This window comes from Hippichthys cyanospilos, chromosome 12, assembly GCF_059441005.1.
Source record: "Hippichthys cyanospilos isolate Australia breed blue-spotted pipefish chromosome 12, RoL_Hcya_1.0, whole genome shotgun sequence".
Classification (NCBI taxonomy): domain Eukaryota; kingdom Metazoa; phylum Chordata; class Actinopteri; order Syngnathiformes; family Syngnathidae; genus Hippichthys; species Hippichthys cyanospilos.
Genome location: NC_142380.1, coordinates 5,635,040 through 5,655,168, shown reverse-complemented (window position 1 = coordinate 5,655,168; position 20,129 = coordinate 5,635,040). Strand labels below are relative to the sequence as shown.

Sequence of the window (20,129 nt, the reverse complement as noted above, 5' to 3'; positions counted from 1 at the left end):
ACGGTAATTATTGTAAGTATCACAATAGAATTATGGTCATTTCCGGGATACCGGCTCTTTAAGTAGAAGCATCAGAAATGAAACAATTGAAATGAAATTTAAACCCGCCTCTCACCTTGCAGGTGTCCCGCCCTCTTCATGACGTCGTATCATCATTATCGTTATCGCTACTAAACATAGGTCAATTCCTGCGGTCACGCATGTGATAATTGACATCGGATGAGTATAAAGATGGCTGAAGTTTCACGCTGTCAAGGCATGTGACAAACTATGTGTCATTATTTTGACAGCTGCCTGTCTTTTTGTGCGCAGGAGAAAACAGAACCCTACTTCATTGGAATCTTCTGCTTGGAGGCGGGCATCAAGCTGGTGGCGCTGGGCTTTGTCTTCCACAAAGGTTCCTACCTGAGGAACGGCTGGAACGTTATGGACTTCATTGTGGTGCTCAGCGGGTGAGTGGCGCGGCCCCGTTTCCATGGCAATGGCAAACTTCGCAAATGCGCTCCTCGGGTGAGGCCGTTGGCAGCGGTCGCCCGCCGCCATTTTTCTTCTTCGTTCCAATCCAATTCTTTTATCTTTTCAGCTTCAAAATATCAATCAACATTTGGCTTTTTCCTATAGATGTTGAACATCAGGAGTGGTCATTTGCATTGTGGGTAATTGGTGTTTGAAATTTGTCAGCCGTGAGTTCACATTGGCGATATCGTTTGTCTTCATTTGCATTATCGCGATGTATACTGACACAATTTGTATAATTGCGCGTGGCGCAGCATACATTTACGCCATCCGTACTGGATATTTTACATCTGTTGACTGGACGTTTGCAGTATGAGTTGTGATATTGCATGAGAATATTGGCAGTTTTCGCAGGAGGCCATTTTGTTACTTGTGGCACCCCAACAGATATTTGCGATGTTCTTACACGTCGGTACCACATTGGACATTTAAACCATCTTTGTTTTCAACAGTGTGCGTTTACTAGGCTGTGGTTGGCAGAGCCAAAGATTTTTTTTTTTTTTGTCATGTTGATACAACGTAGAGGCCTCCATGGTGATAACAAGACGCTTGACCCGATGATGGCTTTTGTCAACAAGATTCCCTCCATTCAGCGTCGCCGCTGACATGCGTGTTTCCATGGAGCGGCAACCAGTCTTTGCCTTCCGCGTTGGGTGGGTGGATAAATAGATCGGCACTTGTTTCTAAAAGCCATCCGCGCCTCGCTCCATTCACTGAGAAGTTGCGAGAGGGGGTGTCGAACCTCATAAAATACGCACACACACAATGCGAGGCTTAATTTGAGCGCAGGCTTTAGTGAATTAATTGCGCAGGAACCGAGCGGCATACGCATTCAAGGACCGCTTACATCTTGTTTCAATCAGACACCTACCTCATCCATCTTTAAATCTGACCATCTTATGCTCCTTTATATATGGAGTATGTAAAGTATATGTAAATATATATTGCTGCATCTTTACAGTACAAATTGTAATCAGTCTACAGTTAAAGTGACTATTGTCACTTTACAGCACCACCACACAGTGGAGACATATGATCAGTTCAGTGAAAAAAATAGTTCAATTCACTAGTTGTCATTAACAGCTAACTTTACTGGAGTTTTATTTGCAGTTGCTTCCTTTCTCAGTCCTGCTTTCATAAATCAAAATGCATACTATACACAATCTCGCCAACTGAAAGTTAAGAGTAATGTTTACAATTAAAATTTCAAGAGATTTTTTTGTATTTTTTTTAATATGTTTTACATTAAAATATTCCTTGCTGATAAGAGCATTCTGGGATGTTTTTCCACTGAAAGGCAGTCACTCTTTCAAGTAACCAACGGGTGAAGAACAAATTTGCATGCTTTCTCTGATTGGTTGGCCAGGAAATGCAAGATAGAAGTTTTTTTTAATTCCCTAATTAGCAATACTCAGCAATACTTTGTTTTACTTGTAGTGTATGTGGCAGATTAAATTTAGACCAATTTGAATGAAACGTTTTGAAAACCTTCATCTAAATAAGTTAGCCAAGCAGGTATAAATGAGAACCGACATCCAGCATTTTAGTATCATGCAAAGCATGATATTGCCATCCAGAAGACATGATTGCTATTTGCGTTCTTGTTACACCTGCATTCCCTCAGATGCAAGAAAAACAACCTTATGGCGTATTATAGTTTAAGATTAAAGCCATTAGGTGACTTTGTTTTCGTTGGCGTAAGGGGACGGGGCACTGACAAGTGTCGAACCAGCAAATAATATAAGTTACCCACCACTGGTGAATAGACTGAAGGACATGAAAAGAAGAATGGGCCAGCTGGAAGCACACTTGTATACGATCGCGGGGAATTACACCCTGTCAGAGTTAACTTATACATTTTTCCATCTTTCACTTTGGGAGACGGCACCTCTGGCACCTGAACTGAGCTCTCCTAAAAGAAAGGTCTGTGACACCAAGCAGATTTTGCCAGTGAGTGGAAAATTTATTTCCTTTTAATTTCTGCACTGGCAGCAGCAGGATTATGAGTGATCAGAAAAACATGAGCGCTTTAAACGGCTGGAGAGTGCGAGGGGCACTTTCAACTATAAAACAGTGGGTGGCTCACACCAGCTTTTCACCGGATCGTGTCGTTATGGTCGCGTCGCTAAATTAGCTTCCTCAGACTCCCCAAAGGCCCTGCCCTCCGCATGCCGCGCAAATCAATTTAGAAGGACAGTTTTGCTGATGCTGCGAAAACGGCGCACATAATTTGGCAAGGATCAAATTCTTTGCTGGTGGACTGCTTTCAGTCACAACCGCTGAAACATATTTGTTTGAATCGCAGCAAGATCCTTGCCGAAGCGATTGATAGTCGCGAGAGGGGAAATATTTTTACATCTGCAGTGAAAACTAGGTTGGCCAATTATCAGTTTGAAACCTTTAATTCCCAGGCCTCCACATTTGAGAGTGTTTGTAATTGGTTGGAGTGAGTGAGTGAGTGAGTGAGTGAGTGAGTGAGTGAGTGAGTGAGTGAGTGAGTGAGTGAGTGAGTGAGTGAGTGAGTGAGTGAGAGGTGGAAGCTACTTTCACTTTTCTAATGCATGGCACACCGCAAGGCACATGGCACATAAAATATGAAATTATCACTCATATCACATTTCCTCATTTGTCTAGCAAGTTAAAGTGCTTAAGGTCACAAGGTGACGATTGGCCACCATCTTTGTGGAATTTTCTAATGCTTCAAATGCTTGTGAAATACCCCTTAACAAATGATTTCTTCCCCAATAATCTCCCATTTGCAAATGTTGAGATTTTTGGGGCAAATGTCAATGTTTGAAACCCGGCGGTCATTTTGAACAGAAACTTGTTTACGTTTATTTGGACCAGAAGATGGCAATGTAATGGAAAATAAGTATTCCGCATAACATTTTGCTGTTCATTCACCATCTGGTTTTGTTCGAACCTTTCACTTAACATACATGTGAGGTATGTATAGCTGGAATGAGACGACCTTGACAGACACATGAGTTCAACACAAACATATATCATTGTTTTGTTGTAGTCCCTCCGTCCTAGCCATAAGAATCTTCCCTTTCACTTGTCCATGCACGCTATCTTACAGACCACATGACTGCGCTGTTTAAATTTGTGTCTTTGAAGCTTCAAGTATTAAGAAACCCCAAAACAAAACAAAAAATTGTTTTATTGATTTTGCTTAATCCTAAAATATTCCACTGCAGTTATATCATGCAAAGGACAATTTTCCCCTTGAAAAACGCTCCATCTCTCCAGATTTCCAAAATTCTGTTGTACTGTCGGCGGCGGGATGGCGTAAGATGGATAGATGCTTTAGAACTTAGGCAGTGAGAACCAGAACGTATCTTTTCCGACACCGGCTTACACAGATGTTCGTTGCCCGGCGATGCGGCGATAGAGCTGTGCTGGGCTAACGGGATGTCTTAACCCTTTAAACGGAGAGTTGGTCAGGACTGTTAGTTGTCCTTAGATGATTGACAGGACTGCGGTAAGAGCAGATCAGTCATGAAATGACCTTTCGAAATACACTCTGCGTTTTGGCAACTTTTCGCCACTTTAGAGACTCTTGCTCCACGAAAGTTTTCTGCCAATCATCTTCAGTCAATCAATCAAATTTTATTTGTATAGCCCTAAATCAACAAAGTCTCAAAGGCCTTCACAGAAGAAAAGAGGTCATGTCGAGACTTCTTTCGAAAAAAGAAGTCATACGGAGACATCTTTTTGGTGTAAGGTACACAACAGCATCCCCTGTCAAAGCTCCCAGAAGGGGAAGGAAAAACTACAAAACCCCGATTAGGGGAAAATCAGAAACCTCCAGAAGGGACCACAGGTAGGAGGAGCCCCCTTCCAGGCCCACAGGTTGAAGTGGATGCCACATGTACGAAATACAGACAAATAGATACACATTTCAGACAAGTACAGGTGAACAATATAGATTACAGAAAAACATCTTGCCGCTGTTGTAAATGTGCAGGGACTTAATGGGAAACTGTTTGCTGATCACCCCCAAGATTTCACGGAGTAATCTGTAGGAGTTGGAGTAATGGTTTACCTTGCAATTGCAAATGACAGAGGACATGTTTTGAGGTGGTAGAGCTGTCATAGAATATCTTTGATGCAGCCTTGTGTGACAGCCGAAGGCAGGTGGGCAGAAAACAATTTACGCCGTCGATATTTTTGCATGGAATTCATGTAAGTCTTCAGTATTTCGTGTGACCCGGAGATCATGTTGCTTAATTTGAAACCCATTTTGGTGACGGACGGCCTGGTTTCCTGCCTGCCATCTGACACATTTATATCGCTACACATCTGCTTCTCTGTCTATCTGTCACGCACGCACACACGTGCACAAAAACAGACGCACACACACAACCAGTCAAGTACAAGTAAGTCAGACTTAAAAGAAAGCGCGCACATGTGTCACGGAAGCCGCGGGGGGATCCAATCGAGGCCACTGGGCCAGCGCTGCCGGCGTCCATTTCCATTTGGTATTAATTGCTACGAGCCAATCTGTTGGGACGTGCGGCTCAATTAAAAAAAACGATAACGAGCACGTGGCAACGAAGGAGGTACCTGTCGGCTCATTGAATGAGGTGTGCAAGTGTCCTACGCGAGCCACAGGCGGAGGCCAATGCTTTTGTTCAGTGCTAAAATGGCTCCCATGTGCCGTTGATGGCTCGCTTCCTAAACTTAGCGCCACAGTCGCCCCCAGGTGATCGTAAAATCACAGACATTATTTGTTAGCGCAAAACAAAAAAAGGTGTCCTCCTGTGTTTTTGCTCCTAGATTAAACGCAACCTTCAAGTTTGGATGAAAGTCAAATCGAGGTCAAAGGGCAGATAAACTAAATTAGCTAACTAACTTAGCGCTTAGTAGCCTACTAGCTAAGAATGTTAAAGGGGTTACAGTAAGCTAGCTAAGTTAGCGCATCTTTGCTTGAATTTCTGAGCCCAATTTCTTTTCGTGTCAGTTAATATTGCTTGTTCCAAAAGCCACACCGTGACATAGATCCGATCCAAGAGGTCCTCATCAACGAGTTGGTGTTGTTTCGCTTGCATGAAAGCCATTAATGTGTCCAAGGCGCAGAAACGGAGCTGTGCCCAAATGGCAATTGCTGTGTGCTGTGTTTGCTGTTGGCGGCGTTGTGGAGTGTAGGTGGAGGTGTGTGGGAGAGGCTGCATGTCATTAATTCAGCTTTCTCACAGCCACTTTGCAGCGGTGCTTCATGGACACAATGAAGAGTTGAGCTGAAAGACCTCAGCCTCTCTTTCCCAATTTGGTAAGGCATGAAATAAGAAGGAAAAAAAAATCACAAAGTACAGCAAAAACCTCTGCCAAGCTTGGATTTTAATTTGTTACACATTTATTTGCAAATGTTTGTCTGACAACTGAAGCCTGAAAAATCACCAAGATTGAATGACTGTTAGACCAATGATGCTTATGAATAGTTGGCTCAGTAATACACGTATTAACAAACATCACACAGCAAAGTGTTTGTTTTTTTTTGCAAACAAATAGCTCTAAAAAAAACAGCAAACCGATTGTCTAAACAGAGCTCGGGGTCATCAACTAACCCGAACCGTGAGAGGAGCTGACGCTAGTCAAAACACTTTCGACAACAGGGGTGTGTTCCTGTTGTGTGTTTGTGTGTTCCAGTTGTGTGTTTATGTTCTCTGTTGTTGTTCAGTCACATGGCAAGAAGTCTTGAAGCGGTGTCGAGCTGTTTTTTTTTCCCTGATTGCTGGCCACCTTCTGCTGAAGAATTCAACTTCAGTTAATAAGCATTTGGAGCGCTCCTGCAAAATCAAACAACAAAACACTTAAGAAGAAGAGGGAGACATTGAAGTAAGGTTATCTTATACAAATATGAAAAATAGAAGAGAGGACACACTTTTGCGCAACCCATTCTTTTGGAAAACTGTTTGGTGATGTCAAGTCCAGCATTTCAGGAGATTTCTTCTTCTTGTTGCATGTTGAGGGATACATATGAATTAATATAATAATTATTGAACTGTTCTCTTTATTAAAACAAATGTTCCCACAATTGCAAAAAAATATTTGAATTACATTCTGAATTGTTTCAATTGAGATTCAATTTGGTCATTACAGGGTGTGGGACGAGAAAATGTCATTTTAGAGGCTACTTTAGACTTGTTTAGTATGTTTAAAACTATTTTCAAGGATTCTTTTGATTATTTATTTAGACTTGGTCTCAGGACAAGTAAATTCACTCAAAAACTGCATGTTTTATATTTCTCATGCATCTACAATTTGATGAGTGGAATGTAAAATGTCCTCCAATTTTGGGACGATCCTTTCTTTGAATTTCTCTGAATTTGCAGAGCCGCTACTTTACCTCTGCTGACTTGAAATGAATGCACATTCACACGTTGTGAGAAGCGCTTGATTCTATAGAGACAGGCGAAAAGCATCGTAAAGGGCCTTGAAACAGTGAGCCCGCCTGCTGCCTTTTGGAGCGAAGGCTATTTCTGCAAAATCTCCATCGTCCGTCTCTCTCCACACGTGCGCTAACGCGCGTTCACACTCGTCAAGGTGCGCTCCCGCTCCGGCTTTCAGGAGAGCTTGTGCGTGGGCCCGCGCTTGAGTCTCTGCCATGTGACGCCCGATGCCTCCTATCCTCAAACAAGCACTCATATGCAAACATACCATTGTCAAATATAGGAAGACAAAAACTATAGTTTGCATGATTTTGTACGCTGCCCGTGGCCATGGCTGAAACTAATTAACAAGAAAGAATCATTTGATAGTTTTTGCTTGTTGCGCGTAGGCGGAGCTACGTCAGCGTGCGCGTGGGAGCAGTCGTGAGTATGGCGATGCCTGCCAGATCTATTTTATACATATGTATGCCAGATGTACAGTATATATTTTTTGTTTGGAAAAAATAAGATGTCGTCTGTGGCATCGCCAAATGCAAATGGTCCATTCGCACTTTTGCATCGCCATATATGAGAATGTCGGCGTACCTGTTGAGGGCGCCTTCCTAATTCTTTTCAGGACTTTTTTTGCAGCGTCTTGACCTGGCTAGAACAAAAGAGAATCTTTTTGCTCTTCAAGTGACGACGAGTGTCTGTTCCATTTTTTAGGATCCTGGCAACAGCGGGAGCGCACATGAACATCCCCGTGGACCTTCGGACTCTGAGGGCCGTGCGAGTCTTGAGACCCCTCAAGTTGGTCTCCGGCATCCCCAGTGAGTTCCCTACGCTCTTTGATGGACTACAAAAGTCAGAAAGTGTATTTGGTATGGCAGTTTCCTGGTCGTGTGATCACTAAATGGTTATGCCATGTTGAACTTTGACATGCTGTCACCATCTGGGTGAAATTTCAGCTCCCTGGTGTCTTCTTTCAATGCTTTTCCTTTGACGTGAAGTGCGTTTGATGTACGGATAAAGGATTTGGCAAAATACTGCACAAGGGTTGAACGAATGTAATGATGAGGATCCTTAGTACTAAAGTAAGTAGTACTTTGTAGTTTGTCATGCTGCCTTTCTTCCCCTCAGGCCTGCAGATTGTGCTCAAGTCCATCATGAAGGCCATGGTCCCTCTGCTGCAGATCGGCCTGCTCCTCTTCTTCGCCATCCTCATGTTTGCCATCATCGGCCTGGAGTTCTACAGCGGGAAGCTTCACCACACCTGCTTGCCGTCCGTTCACATCCTAGGTATGCGCGACACTCCTTCCTCAGTCAAATACAAATGTGACGAAGAGTGAACATTTAAAAATGGTGTTCTCACCTATGACATGTGCATGCAGTGCCTGACTTATTGGTTCAACCGTATTCCATATAATTTTTGCCTGAAAATAATGTGAAAATGCAGAAAAATATGTGTGTTCTGGGGTTGCTGCCTTAACAAGTGGCAGCGTAAGATGGCCGCTAGAAGATGGCATAATTTATCGAGTCGACCGAATAAATTCAGATCTTGCAATGAGCACATGAGTAAGTGACCTTCACGACAGTCGAGGGTCACTTCCAAGCTGCTAGAGTGAGACCTCTGCTTGTGACACTTAACAGATGGTGTGCAAAGTGGCAACCTTCTGCGTGTTTTCCATCCTAACACACTGTTGTTCCTCGTGTTTTTTCAAGACAACGAAACAGTGGACTCGTCTGAGTTGGCCTTTGCGTGCGGCGTGCGCAAGTGTCCGGAGAGCTACGACTGCAACGACACCTGGATCGGACCCAATGATGGCATCACGCAGTTTGACAACATCCTATTTGCCGTGCTCACTGTCTTCCAGTGCATCACCATGGAGGGATGGACGGCTGTTCTCTACAACGTAATATATATACAGCATATATGCAGTAAATAAATACATAAGTACACACACATACATGACTTTTGGGGGGGGGGGTGTCACTTTTTTGTGCCAAGGCCCACTTTGTTGTTTCGGAAATTCTCAAGGCACACCAACAGCCAAACATTTTTAAATTTGAAACTCTCTAACCTTTATTAATTATGCATAGTTAATCCAATCCATGTTTAATGAACAGACATCAGACATGGGTGTCCAAGAGCTTTCCGTTGAAGGCACTTGAATCTATTTTTCTACTTTAAATGAATAAAAAAATGTCAAATAAGTCAAGACACTAACTACATTTTTACTGTAATTATTTTTTTATTCCAAAATTGAGGCAAAATTGGATTTCTTTTTACACTCTTATAACGCCGTTTACCATCAAAAAATCTTAATTTTTTTAAATTGCATTGCGCGCCATGTCAAAACGTGTTTTTCAAGATGGCCGCGGGCCGCCAAATATGGATGGTGGTTCGCAAATAGCCCCCCTAGCCGTAGTTTGGACACCACTTCTTTAAGAACATATCTCAAAGTACTATGCTGCCACCTATTGGTGATGGGCATATATTACATGATTACGCTGCAACACTACTCACAGACGACGGCACATTGTTTCCAAAATAAAAAAATCTTCATCTTGCGGAACAATACTGTGCACACTGGTTGAAAAACATTGATAAGCGTTCCTTGCAAGTGACTAAGTAAAAAATATTGATGTGCTGAAAAAAACTCTTTTGGATTCCTCACAAATGAGTGACACGTTTGTTTTTTTTAACAAGTAAAATCAATTTGACATATGAATGATTGTTCCTGCGGTATGTAATGCAATTTCAGACTAATGATGCCTTGGGCCCCACGTGGAACTGGATGTACTTCATCCCGCTCATCATTATCGGCTCCTTCTTTGTGCTCAACTTGGTGCTGGGTGTCCTTTCCGGGTGGGTGCGACCTGTCCTCTTTTGGACTTGGCTCTGGCTTTAACTTTCTTGCGTTTTAATTTTTTTTGCAAATGTCTCCCGCCTCAGGGAGTTTGCCAAGGAGAGGGAGCGGGTGGAGAACAGGCGGGCCTTCATGAAGCTGCGGCGGCAGCAGCAAGTGGAGCGCGAGCTCAACGGCTACCGCGCCTGGATAGACAGGGCAGGTACTGCAGCCATTTTCTACTGCGCTCAACTCAGCCCACGACATCGTTCCCGGATATGTGCGGCGGGCTTCTCCCACGCAAGTAGAGGGGGAGAAAAAAGTGACAGTGACTCACTGGCTCACAGTCAATGTGTGCGCACTGGCTGGAGTGCGCCAGCGCGGGAAGCGCCACTCGGAGATGTTGCGAGCGAGCGCTGACGCCGAGGAGGGAATAAGAGCCCCCTTCTCTCGAGGAGCTCGCACACGTTTACTTCTGGCGCCCGCTGTCGCAACCGGCCGCTCCGCGTACACCCCTTTTCCTCGATTGGATGAAAAGGCGCTCGCCCCATTTAGTCAGCGCGTGGAGAATTTGCAAATTAATATCAAGGGTTTTGATGATTGGAGCGGCTTATTGATACGTGGGCACCAAACCTCGTGGTTGCAATTGGTTTGAATTGTCTAACCTCAGTGCTTAACAAAACAGCAGCACACACTGAGGCCTGTTTATAATGTGGTGCACTTCCATGGCTGTACTCTGCCTTGCAAGAATGTTCTCATTTTTAAATCCTGCTCAATGCCTCCCCGCCATCTGCGATTTTAGGAATAAAAGGCCCCCGGACATTATTTAATGGTCGCCTTTTTCGGTGGTTACAGAGGAGGTCATGCTGGCAGAGGAGAACAAGAACTCTGGGAGGTCGCCATTAGATGGTAAGGTCTCACTTTAATACCTAGCGTAACTTGCATTGCTATGGTCTTTCAACATGTAAAGTGTCCGCTGACTCATTTTGCATAGCTCCAGCAAAGGGCCCAAACCTCCGAATTTATTTTAAAAAACAATGCTTTTAACTCTTTTAACTCTTATGAAATATTTTGTCCAATCCTTTGAGCTTTACACCAAAGGGAAAACATTGAGAGAAGACACTAAGGAGCTGAAATTTCACCCAGACAACATATCAAATTTCAATATGCCACCCCTTGGGTAAAATACTGTGAAAATAATCTGGATGAAAATGACTCACAAATGGTCAAAATACTCTATAATGGTTACAGTGTTGAAAATGGCTTGTTATGATGGTGATTTTCATGATGCAATCTGAACTGTTGAACAAACTTTCTGGTTTGGGAAGATTTTTGAGATCTCTCTATGGTAGCGATATTTTCAATTAGATTTGGGATCGTGAACAAGTGCATGGCAAACGTCCCATAATTGACGTACTATTTCTGTCACATTAAATCAGCTAGCTGTTTTTTTTTTAATTAATATTATTATTTCAAACATATTTTGTTTTTATTTTTTTGTCAAGCAAACAATGTTGACTTCATTAATTTTTTAATGTATTGGCATAATGTTGGCCTACAAGTACAATTGTGTACATGAGAACATATGTGTGCATATTTTTTGCTGTATATAGAAAAAGCCTAGTCGCCTTCGTCCGACTTGGACGTCTCAAAAAGGCAAAAGTGATTTTTAATTAAGAAGGAAGAACAAAAAGTATGTTGCGTGTTTGTGTCTCTCTTCCCACTCGCTTCGAGCTAGCAAGGGAAACGTTGCTGTCACGGCACAAAATGCCATGGTGAAATACCGCACCTTTCCACCTTAAATGTAGCAGATTAAAAATATTGTGGCACCGGTATGACAGCCGTTTAGCCACACAAACATGAAGTGTGCCCACTGTGTGTGTGTCCTCAACTTTAGACTAATTGGCGTTCAAACACTGGTCACATACAGGTTGCGTTTATTTGGAAATGTGAACGACATAATGAAGAAAATCTGGTTTCACAAAAAAAAAATCGGAACGGTGCATTAAGCCCCGCAGTGTGAACCGAGCCTAATAGTTTTTTTTGTCGATTTTCTGAAATCCAATGACTGGCAAAAGTGCATTGAGCTTGCCTTTGTGTGTGAAAAGTGCTGAAGAGAGCCAGTAAGAAGACGGGCGCACGTCGAGGAGCTCCGGGCGACGACAAGTACGCCGACATGTCCACTGCCAGTGAGCCCCCGACTCGCCTCCTAACCCCCATCTCCTTCGGGGCGGAGTTTTGCGATGGCGTGGCCAACGTTTGCCCGCTTGCCCCGTCCGGCAGGCATGTCGCGCTCCAGGATGAACTTCCGCAGCGGGCGTCGCGGTCCTGCCGCCTACCTGCGGCGCAAGGAGCGCATGCTACGCATCTCCATCCGCCGCATGGTGAAGACGGACACCTTCTACCTGACGGTGCTCAGCTTGGTGGCCCTCAACACCATCTGCGTGGCCATCGTGCACCACAACCAGCCCGACTGGCTCACCGTCTTCCTCTGTGCGTGGATGCCTCCGTGCCCGAACGAAGCTAACCTTGTCATCTCACACCTTGCATCGCTCTCCCCAGACTATGCAGAGTTTGTGTTCCTCGGGCTCTTCCTCGCCGAGATGTTCCTCAAGATGTATGGTTTGGGTTTCCGTCTCTACTTCCATTCATCTTTCAACTGCTTCGACTGTGGCGTGAGTGCATCTCAAGAGATGGTCCTTTTTTTTTATTTTGTTGAAAGATTTCAGTGTACAAGAAGCCAAATTATGGAGTGTTTTTGGCCTGAATGCAATCAAAAAAAAAAAAATGGAGGGCCTCCTGTAATGCATGCTAGTTATGAAAAATGTCATGCAGAAACAAACATTTTCAATTCCACTACTTCTCATATATTGAAAAGAAGCTATGGGCTTCATTGTGTTAAAATTAACTAAACAAAATCCTAATGACGTAAACAACCAAATAATTGTATCAAATTTCTTCACAATGTCGATGTATTAAGTATTTATCCACAACCTAGGAAATGTTTAAATAATGAAAAAAAACCACCGTGTTTGGAGCTGCATATTCGCTGCTGTTTTGCAGGTTATTGTGGGCAGCATCTTTGAGGTGGTTTACGGCTTCTTCCGGCCCGGCATGTCCTTTGGAATCAGCGTGCTGAGGGCGCTGAGACTCCTGAGGATTTTCAAGATCACCAAGTCAGTAGGACACAGACACCCCCCCGACTCAAGCTTGACGCTTTTGGATAGCCGGCAGCACTTTTATTTGCTCTGTGGCAGATACTGGGCCTCGCTGCGGAACCTGGTGGTGTCGCTCATGAGCTCCATGAAGTCCATCATCAGCCTGCTTTTCCTGCTCTTCCTCTTCATCGTGGTGTTCGCACTGCTGGGGATGCAGCTTTTCGGAGGACGGTAGGATTAGAGGCGTGTCTGGTTGTGTGTCCCAAATGCTATTCATCCATTTGGCGTGGATGCCAATGACGCCCCTTCGCTGTTGTTTTCTAAGTAACACACCTTTTGTGGTCCACAGAAAACACCAAAATTGATTTTTTCTTCTGTGTATTGAAGTTTTGATGTCGAAATTTTCGCATGGGTTGAATGATTGAAATTGGACATGGGAGTGATGTCAATATGGGCACTTAGAGTGAATGAGCAAGGCATTTTGAAGTAAATTTGAGCTCACGGGGAAAAAAATAGGGAGAAAAACGAAAAAAAAAGATCAGGGCCTATGTTGAAATTAGGATAAGTGAATGGGAAGAAAAAAAAAGTGTGAGGAATTAAAATAGACATAGAGTGCAAAGACCCTCAGCCCTTGTCTACACGTAACCAGAGCTAGTTAAACTCGCATATTTTCACTCTCTTCGTATTAAAAAAAAAAAATCTACGTGTAGACTATTCTTAAGGTCAGAATTCTTGCAAACGGGGAGTAAACATTTGCTCTATTTCCTGTACATGATCAGGTTTATAACTGAAAGTCTCAAAAACTCTAACCAAAGTGGAGAGTGGCCAAATTCTCCATAATTCTCAATCATAAACCGGAGATTTACGTCATCATTCTACCCTATTTCCCTCTAAAGACGGTGACATTATTTTTGACAGGGCAGAATTTGGTGACAATACTGCTACCTAGCGGCCTGGCATGCTTTTAACCGAATAAAACCGCACTATGCAACGATTTTTTTTTTTTAATCATCAGAGCCATGTGGACCAATTTTTTTTTAACACATCTACGGGGGAGAGATTATGCATTTTTAAATAGCACTGCTTTTGTGTAGACAATCAGGGTGTGAAGACGGCTGCGTCCAGGTCACTTTTCGCAAGTCCTCTCTGACCCCGCTCTTTTCTTCCCCATCTTGCTGCCCCTCTAGGTTCATCTTTGAAGATTACACTCCCACCAACTTTGACACGTTTCCAGCTGCCATCATGACAGTGTTTCAGGTTTGCTCCCCCTCCTCCTCCTCCCCTTGCCTGCATGACACATTGCACCCCGGGAGATTTCTCACCCCGGGCACAGATTAGACAGCTCGCTCGCGCGCTCGCCCGCCCGCGGTCCCCAGCCCGCCTCCGCAGCTCGCCCACGCATTCCATGCGCATATGCGCGCCGCAACATCGCAAACATGAACTAAACAAACGTCAGAGCTACTGAACGCACGCACAAAAAAAAAAGTCTTTGTCCACAATGTGAATTGGATTCAGTGATATTTAAACATGCCACTCAGGATATGAAAGTAATCTATCATGCATACAAATATGGTATTCCACAGAATCACAATGAACGCCTCAAAGCAGTATGTTTGTTAATGCAGAATTTTTGAAACTGTGAGTCGACCGTGTGAATGGTGGATAAGGATCTGGACTCCGGATCTTCTTTCAGATCTTGACGGGCGAAGACTGGAACGAAGTGATGTACAACGGGATTCGCTCGCAAGGAGGCGTGCAGTACGGCATGTGGTCGTCCATCTACTTCATTGTGCTCACCCTATTTGGAAATTGTATCCTTGATGAGACCCAGAATAACCTTACTCGTTTTTTGCAAAGCCCTCCTAGGAAAGAGAAAACATTTTGTAATTGGCTGGCAACAAGTTCAGGGTGTCCCCGGCCTACTGCCCAAAATCAGCTGGGATAGGCACCAGCAAGCCTCTGATCCTTTTGAGGATAAGCGGCTCTAGCAAATGGATGCATGGATTGATCATTAATGTCATTTAGAGAAACATTTTTGATAGTTTATAACTGCACAGAGTGACAATGGGAGCACTACTGCATCACCTAGTGCCCTGAATTTGTAATTACAGTTGACAAGCTTGAACTTGTCTCATCTTCTTCTTTGATATCAATACAATGGTCTTACTTGCGCAAAAAGCTCTTCATAAAAAACATAAAATCTTTCCAAGAATCGCAGCATTCCTCTGCTGGATTTTCCCCATCGTCGATTGTGCGTGCACCGGTTCCATTCGATGAAGCCCTTGCAAATCAATAACCGTGTTTGTACCTGACCTTCCGCGACAGACACTCTCCTCAATGTGTTTTTGGCCATCGCTGTGGACAATCTGGCCAATGCACAGGAACTGACCAAGGTATTTTATATACATTTATATATAACCTGAAACACAAGTGCCACTGAACTCAAAAACGTTGCCTGTTGCGTTTCCTAGGATGAAGAGGAGGAGGAAGAGTTCTTCAACCAACGGTATGCCAGAGGCAGAGATGGCTTAATATCCGAGTAAGTTAAGGCTTAACATCAATGTATGACCATGCCGGGATGAGAAAACGGAGGACAATTGACTTGTAATGCTTCATTTGGCGAATGGATCCTGAGCACTGCTGTGTACCTCCCACAAATATGATATCACAAAGAAAGCAAAATGGCAGTAGGGTTCATGATGCTGTAATAATGCTAATGCTCGGCAGTCACTCGCTGGGTCGTGACCCGACATCAGTCAGTCAGACACACTTTTGTATGGTAAATCTCACAATGATGACTTCAGCATCTCAAAGACAAACAGGATGACCTGGTGCTAATTAAAAAAAAAAAAAAAAAGATGAAATAAGAGTGTCTCATCCAAGCATGGACATGGCTTGCTCAAGGGCTGTGTGTACAGTATTAGTTTTGCTTCTTTCGATTGTTGGGTCGATAAAAATGGACAGCATTCACATGCAGAGCTTTTTTGTTTTATATAAATACAAAACAATAAATGGTACCTCATATATTGTGCTTTTCCACCGGACCTAAAGCTCTGGAGGTACGTCACATGATCTACTCCTCGGGTGACCTACTGATGATGTATATTGGGCTAGTTAAATTAATTTAAGAAAGATGTTTCTATGGTATATTGAAATCTTCATTTACTTTTCTCTTTTGACATATACCTGCCTGCATATCAGTACAGTAAAAGTAGTAACCCTTGAAATTGCACCTATACCAAATGTAAATTCGATATTTTATATTGCAAAATGGCCAAGACTATTTTTGAATGATCGGGAATTACGTTTGCGACAATTAACATTTTTGATCAATATATAAAACGTTCTGTGCAGTTTAAGTCTCTGCATGTTGATCCGGGGGTTATTTGAACCCAGCAGTGTGCTAAGACTCTCTCACTGAAACATTTGTTTGTTTGACTGTAAAAAGTGTTGTCGTGTTTTGCGGTTCCATCGTGTTGTCTTGTTGTAAAGTGGCACTGGCCAAGATGGTCCCCATGAGACAGCATTTGTCACGTGGATTTTTTTAACGCATACATTTGTTGTCGTTCCTCATCAAGGCCTGCGTAGACTCGGCCATGTTGTTGGTCTCAGGTCCCATTTAGGACCGTGCCACTACTGTTCTGTGTATGTTGTAAAACTAATGTCTTGTTTCCAAATCATCACTCATTTATTACATGGACAACAACAGAATGAATAACAGTAAGTAAAATGGTATGCATCTGTCTCCTCTCCAAATGTGTCCCTGAAACAGTTGTGGAGATTTTCTTCTCTTCTTTCAATTTGACACTCTGCTTTTGTGTTAATCCTGCACTTTCTCTTTTGTGGTTTTGTGGGTTTTTTCACTTACGTATCTCTCAGGTAACCTCATGTTTTCTTCTTTTTTGGATGCCTTTATTTCCTTCGCTTGGACTATTTCATATAGTATTTTTCCCATTACACTTTAAAAGTCACAGAAAAGGTCTCCTCTTTTCTGGAAAGTTTCAGTTGGTAACAGCATTTTTCTACCCCCTGTTATTTTTTTTTTTTGATGTTGCTTTTATTTTCTTGCATATCTGGTATGCTACTTGAATGTTTTCCACCAGTCAAGCAGTAGTTTGACCTTTTGGAAAATGTGTCTGACAATTAGAAAATTTTGAGCTTCACACGGAGAAACAACTAGCAGGACTTCACTCGTCGAGTCCAAAAACGAACAGCGCCGTCTAGTTTTGCTGTGAATGTTGAATCGGGTCCCGATGTTAACATTTGAGGTAGAAGTTGGCTAGCTGTTTCTCCACAATTGTACGTCCCGTGCTTGGCTAAAGCTAAAGCTACATGTCATAGTTTCAGTAGATATCGGCTAAGGATCGGCCACCTCACTCAAATGTCCAAAATGTCAAACTAGTCCTTCGAAATGCGTTTGTTTGCCGCCATGTATTGATATTGTGCGTTTTATGCTCTTAAGTGGCAGAAGAAGACCCTACCTCTACAGGAAACGGGCAATCCACAGAGGTCGACCCACCTTCCCCGATGAAGCCGACGCGGCGACGGCAGCCGCTGACGAGCGGCCCCTCAACAGCTCCAACGCCTTCGCCAACCGCCGCGAGAGGCGGAGGAAAGTCAACATGTCCGTGTGGGAGCAGAGGGCAAATCAGTTGCGTAAACGCCGCCAGATGGCCAGCAGGGAGGAGCTTTTCAGCAGCCCTGCCGAGGATACCGCCGAAACCCCCGGCGGCCACCGCGCGCCCGCGCTGTCGGCGGAAGCCAGCCCGGCCCACTTACCCGAGTCCCCCATGTCTGTGGCGATGCCCTTACCCGAGCCGCCCATGTCCATAACCGTCCCCATACCCGAGCCCCCAGCGGCCGAGCCTTTGGTCAACATCTCTGAGGAGAAAACCACCGGCGCTCACCACCGAACTGCGGGCGGGGGTCGGCACAGGATGGCCCGCAAGTTCAGACCGGCTCAGGGTCCGGACGAAGGCGCCAGACACAGGCGCCACCGACACAGAGAGGCCCGCGCCGAGGCCAAGAGCCTGGACTGCGCGCGGACGCCGCAGGACGCGCCGCTGATCGAGCGCTCGCTCAGTCAGGAGAGGAAGATCCTGGATGAGAGGGATGAGCGCGAGGAGAAAGCCGGGACGGAAGGCCAGGACCGCGATGACTCTGGAATGTGCATCGTCAACCCCTACGCAGACATTGGAGAAGATGGAAGGTAGGCTTTCAGAAAAACCTTACCATTATTCCTGTTGTGGACCTCCCTCAAACTTCGAATTTATTCTAAGGTATCTGTCAGGTTAGGAACATTTAACAAACAATACACAAGAAAGGAAGACAAGAGGCTTAAGGTTCGTTTTGCATGTGAGGAGAACAGACAGAGATGTGTAGTTACAGTCTCCTATCGCTCTGACAACACATCCTGTCGAGAGCCCTAGTTTCTTCATTAGAGTTGCCCTAAACGTCGCCTCCCTAAAGGTTTTGGGGCACTGTCACAATTGCCATGCGATGGAGGTGCGTGTGCTATACTATCAGTTCATACAGTGTGTACTATCTTCTTCTCCAAGAACATAATGGCCACAGACCGTTCTATCCTGTAGTAAGGTCACAGTGTCTTCTTTCTACTTGTGCTCACTGCTTCCACAGACAACTTTCTCTTTCGTGATTTAGACAAGGTTGGATTGCTGGGAAAATGCTTTGCAATTATGCATTGCATAATCATGCTTTGCATTTATTCGAACAACATCAAAGATCCATTTGAACAAGGCTGGCAGCGAATGGGTTCAAAAGATCTTGTAGTCCATTAGGAGGAAACCTACTATGACAAGTTCCGCTACCTTAGGAGGATACCTGTTCTTCCTTTGGAAGATTTTTTTTTTTGATACAATACCTGAGCTCTCTATGTCCCTTGTGTACTTCCTTGGGATACTGTATTCTCTTGGAAATATACCTTTATTTACTTGGGAAGATACAGTACAGTACCTGTACTACCTGTGTAAAATACGCTTGGAAAAATTCTTTTACTTCCTTGGGAAAATTCCTGTACTCCCTTGAGAAGGTACTTTTACTACCGCATGCACCCTGTACTGTGTCTGTAAAATACCTGTACTAGCTTGGGATACTTGTATTGCCTTGGGAGTTACTCCCGTGGGAAGACGTCTGCACTCCCATAAGAAATGACTTTGACTTCATTGAGAATTTGCTACACTCTCTTGGGGAGATTCCTGTCTTTCCTTGGGAATAAAATCTTAGTCCCTCAAAGGATTTGTTCTACCTTGGGAAGAGACTTTTACTCTCTTGGAATACTTGTGATCCCTTGGGACCCCCTAATAATACCTGTATCTTTTCAACCCAGGAAAATGTTACTGTTAGTTTTTTGCAAAGAGTGAAGGTATATTCACCTCCTTTTTCAGAAAGATTACCATTTTGTACCAATTTTTCATACCACCTTGTCTTTGTTTCCCACCTCAGGATGTCCGACATTCCTGAGCCTCCTCAGTGCGAGCGACTCGCAGATTGTCCAATCATCCCAGTGGAAACGGCTCTGGAGGCCACCGAGTACACCGTGTGCGCCCTGGAAACCGAGAAGCGAGCGGGCTCCCTCCGCCGCGACAAGTCTGGTCAGGAAGGGTGCGTGGCTATCGAGATGTCCGCACAGCCGCTGCTGGAGTTGACACCCGTCACAGGTGGTCCGGAACGTCACTCAAAGATCCTCATTATGGCCATTTCGACTAAAACATTCTGAGTTGCAGTGAACAGTAAGGAGCTGGAAGCCTACCAATCAGACCAGAGGGACCGAGAAGAAGACACCGAGGAAGAGGAGCCTCCTATTCCTCCTAAACCTGTTGCTCCGGGCAGCATGTTCCTCTTCAAGGCTTCAAACCCGTAAGATGATCCAAAGTCATACTACTTCCACAAAATAAATCACAGCTTGGTTCTACTCATGTTTTCTCGATAGGATCAGAAGGATCTGCCACTACATTGTCAATATACGTTACTTTGAGATGAGCATCCTCCTCGTGATCGTGGCCAGCAGCATTGCGCTGGCCGCCGAGGACCCCGTGTGCACTAGTTCGGAAAGAAACAAGGTACGAAAAGATTCTCGAGGTAGGTCGCTTGTTTTGCTTTTTGTATGCAGTTGTATGGAACGGATATTAATTAATTGTATTATTTTTTTATTGCTATAGATAGTAATTGCTATTATTGTGAATATTCTGCACATATGGAAGGCTCTACTCTCT

General features: G+C 44.1%; 1 protein-coding gene across 1 annotated transcript in view; it reads left to right on the top strand.

Annotated features, from left to right (window-relative positions):
- Nucleotides 1–20,129, top strand: part of cacna1eb (calcium voltage-gated channel subunit alpha1 Eb) — a 41,842-nt gene that overhangs the window by 11,483 nt on the left and 10,230 nt on the right. The window contains exons 5-24 of the mRNA XM_088430438.1: nt 313–452; nt 7,617–7,720; nt 8,031–8,189; nt 8,613–8,803; nt 9,656–9,759; nt 9,847–9,962; nt 10,595–10,648; nt 11,848–11,928; nt 12,023–12,232; nt 12,302–12,414; nt 12,803–12,915; nt 12,997–13,128; nt 14,085–14,154; nt 14,591–14,708; nt 15,223–15,290; nt 15,369–15,436; nt 17,360–18,106; nt 19,360–19,574; nt 19,641–19,773; nt 19,847–19,976. Of these exons, the coding sequence (XP_088286564.1) occupies nt 313–452; nt 7,617–7,720; nt 8,031–8,189; nt 8,613–8,803; nt 9,656–9,759; nt 9,847–9,962; nt 10,595–10,648; nt 11,848–11,928; nt 12,023–12,232; nt 12,302–12,414; nt 12,803–12,915; nt 12,997–13,128; nt 14,085–14,154; nt 14,591–14,708; nt 15,223–15,290; nt 15,369–15,436; nt 17,360–18,106; nt 19,360–19,574; nt 19,641–19,773; nt 19,847–19,976 (3,066 nt within the window). The remainder of the gene's footprint in view (nt 1–312; nt 453–7,616; nt 7,721–8,030; nt 8,190–8,612; nt 8,804–9,655; nt 9,760–9,846; nt 9,963–10,594; nt 10,649–11,847; nt 11,929–12,022; nt 12,233–12,301; nt 12,415–12,802; nt 12,916–12,996; nt 13,129–14,084; nt 14,155–14,590; nt 14,709–15,222; nt 15,291–15,368; nt 15,437–17,359; nt 18,107–19,359; nt 19,575–19,640; nt 19,774–19,846; nt 19,977–20,129) is intronic.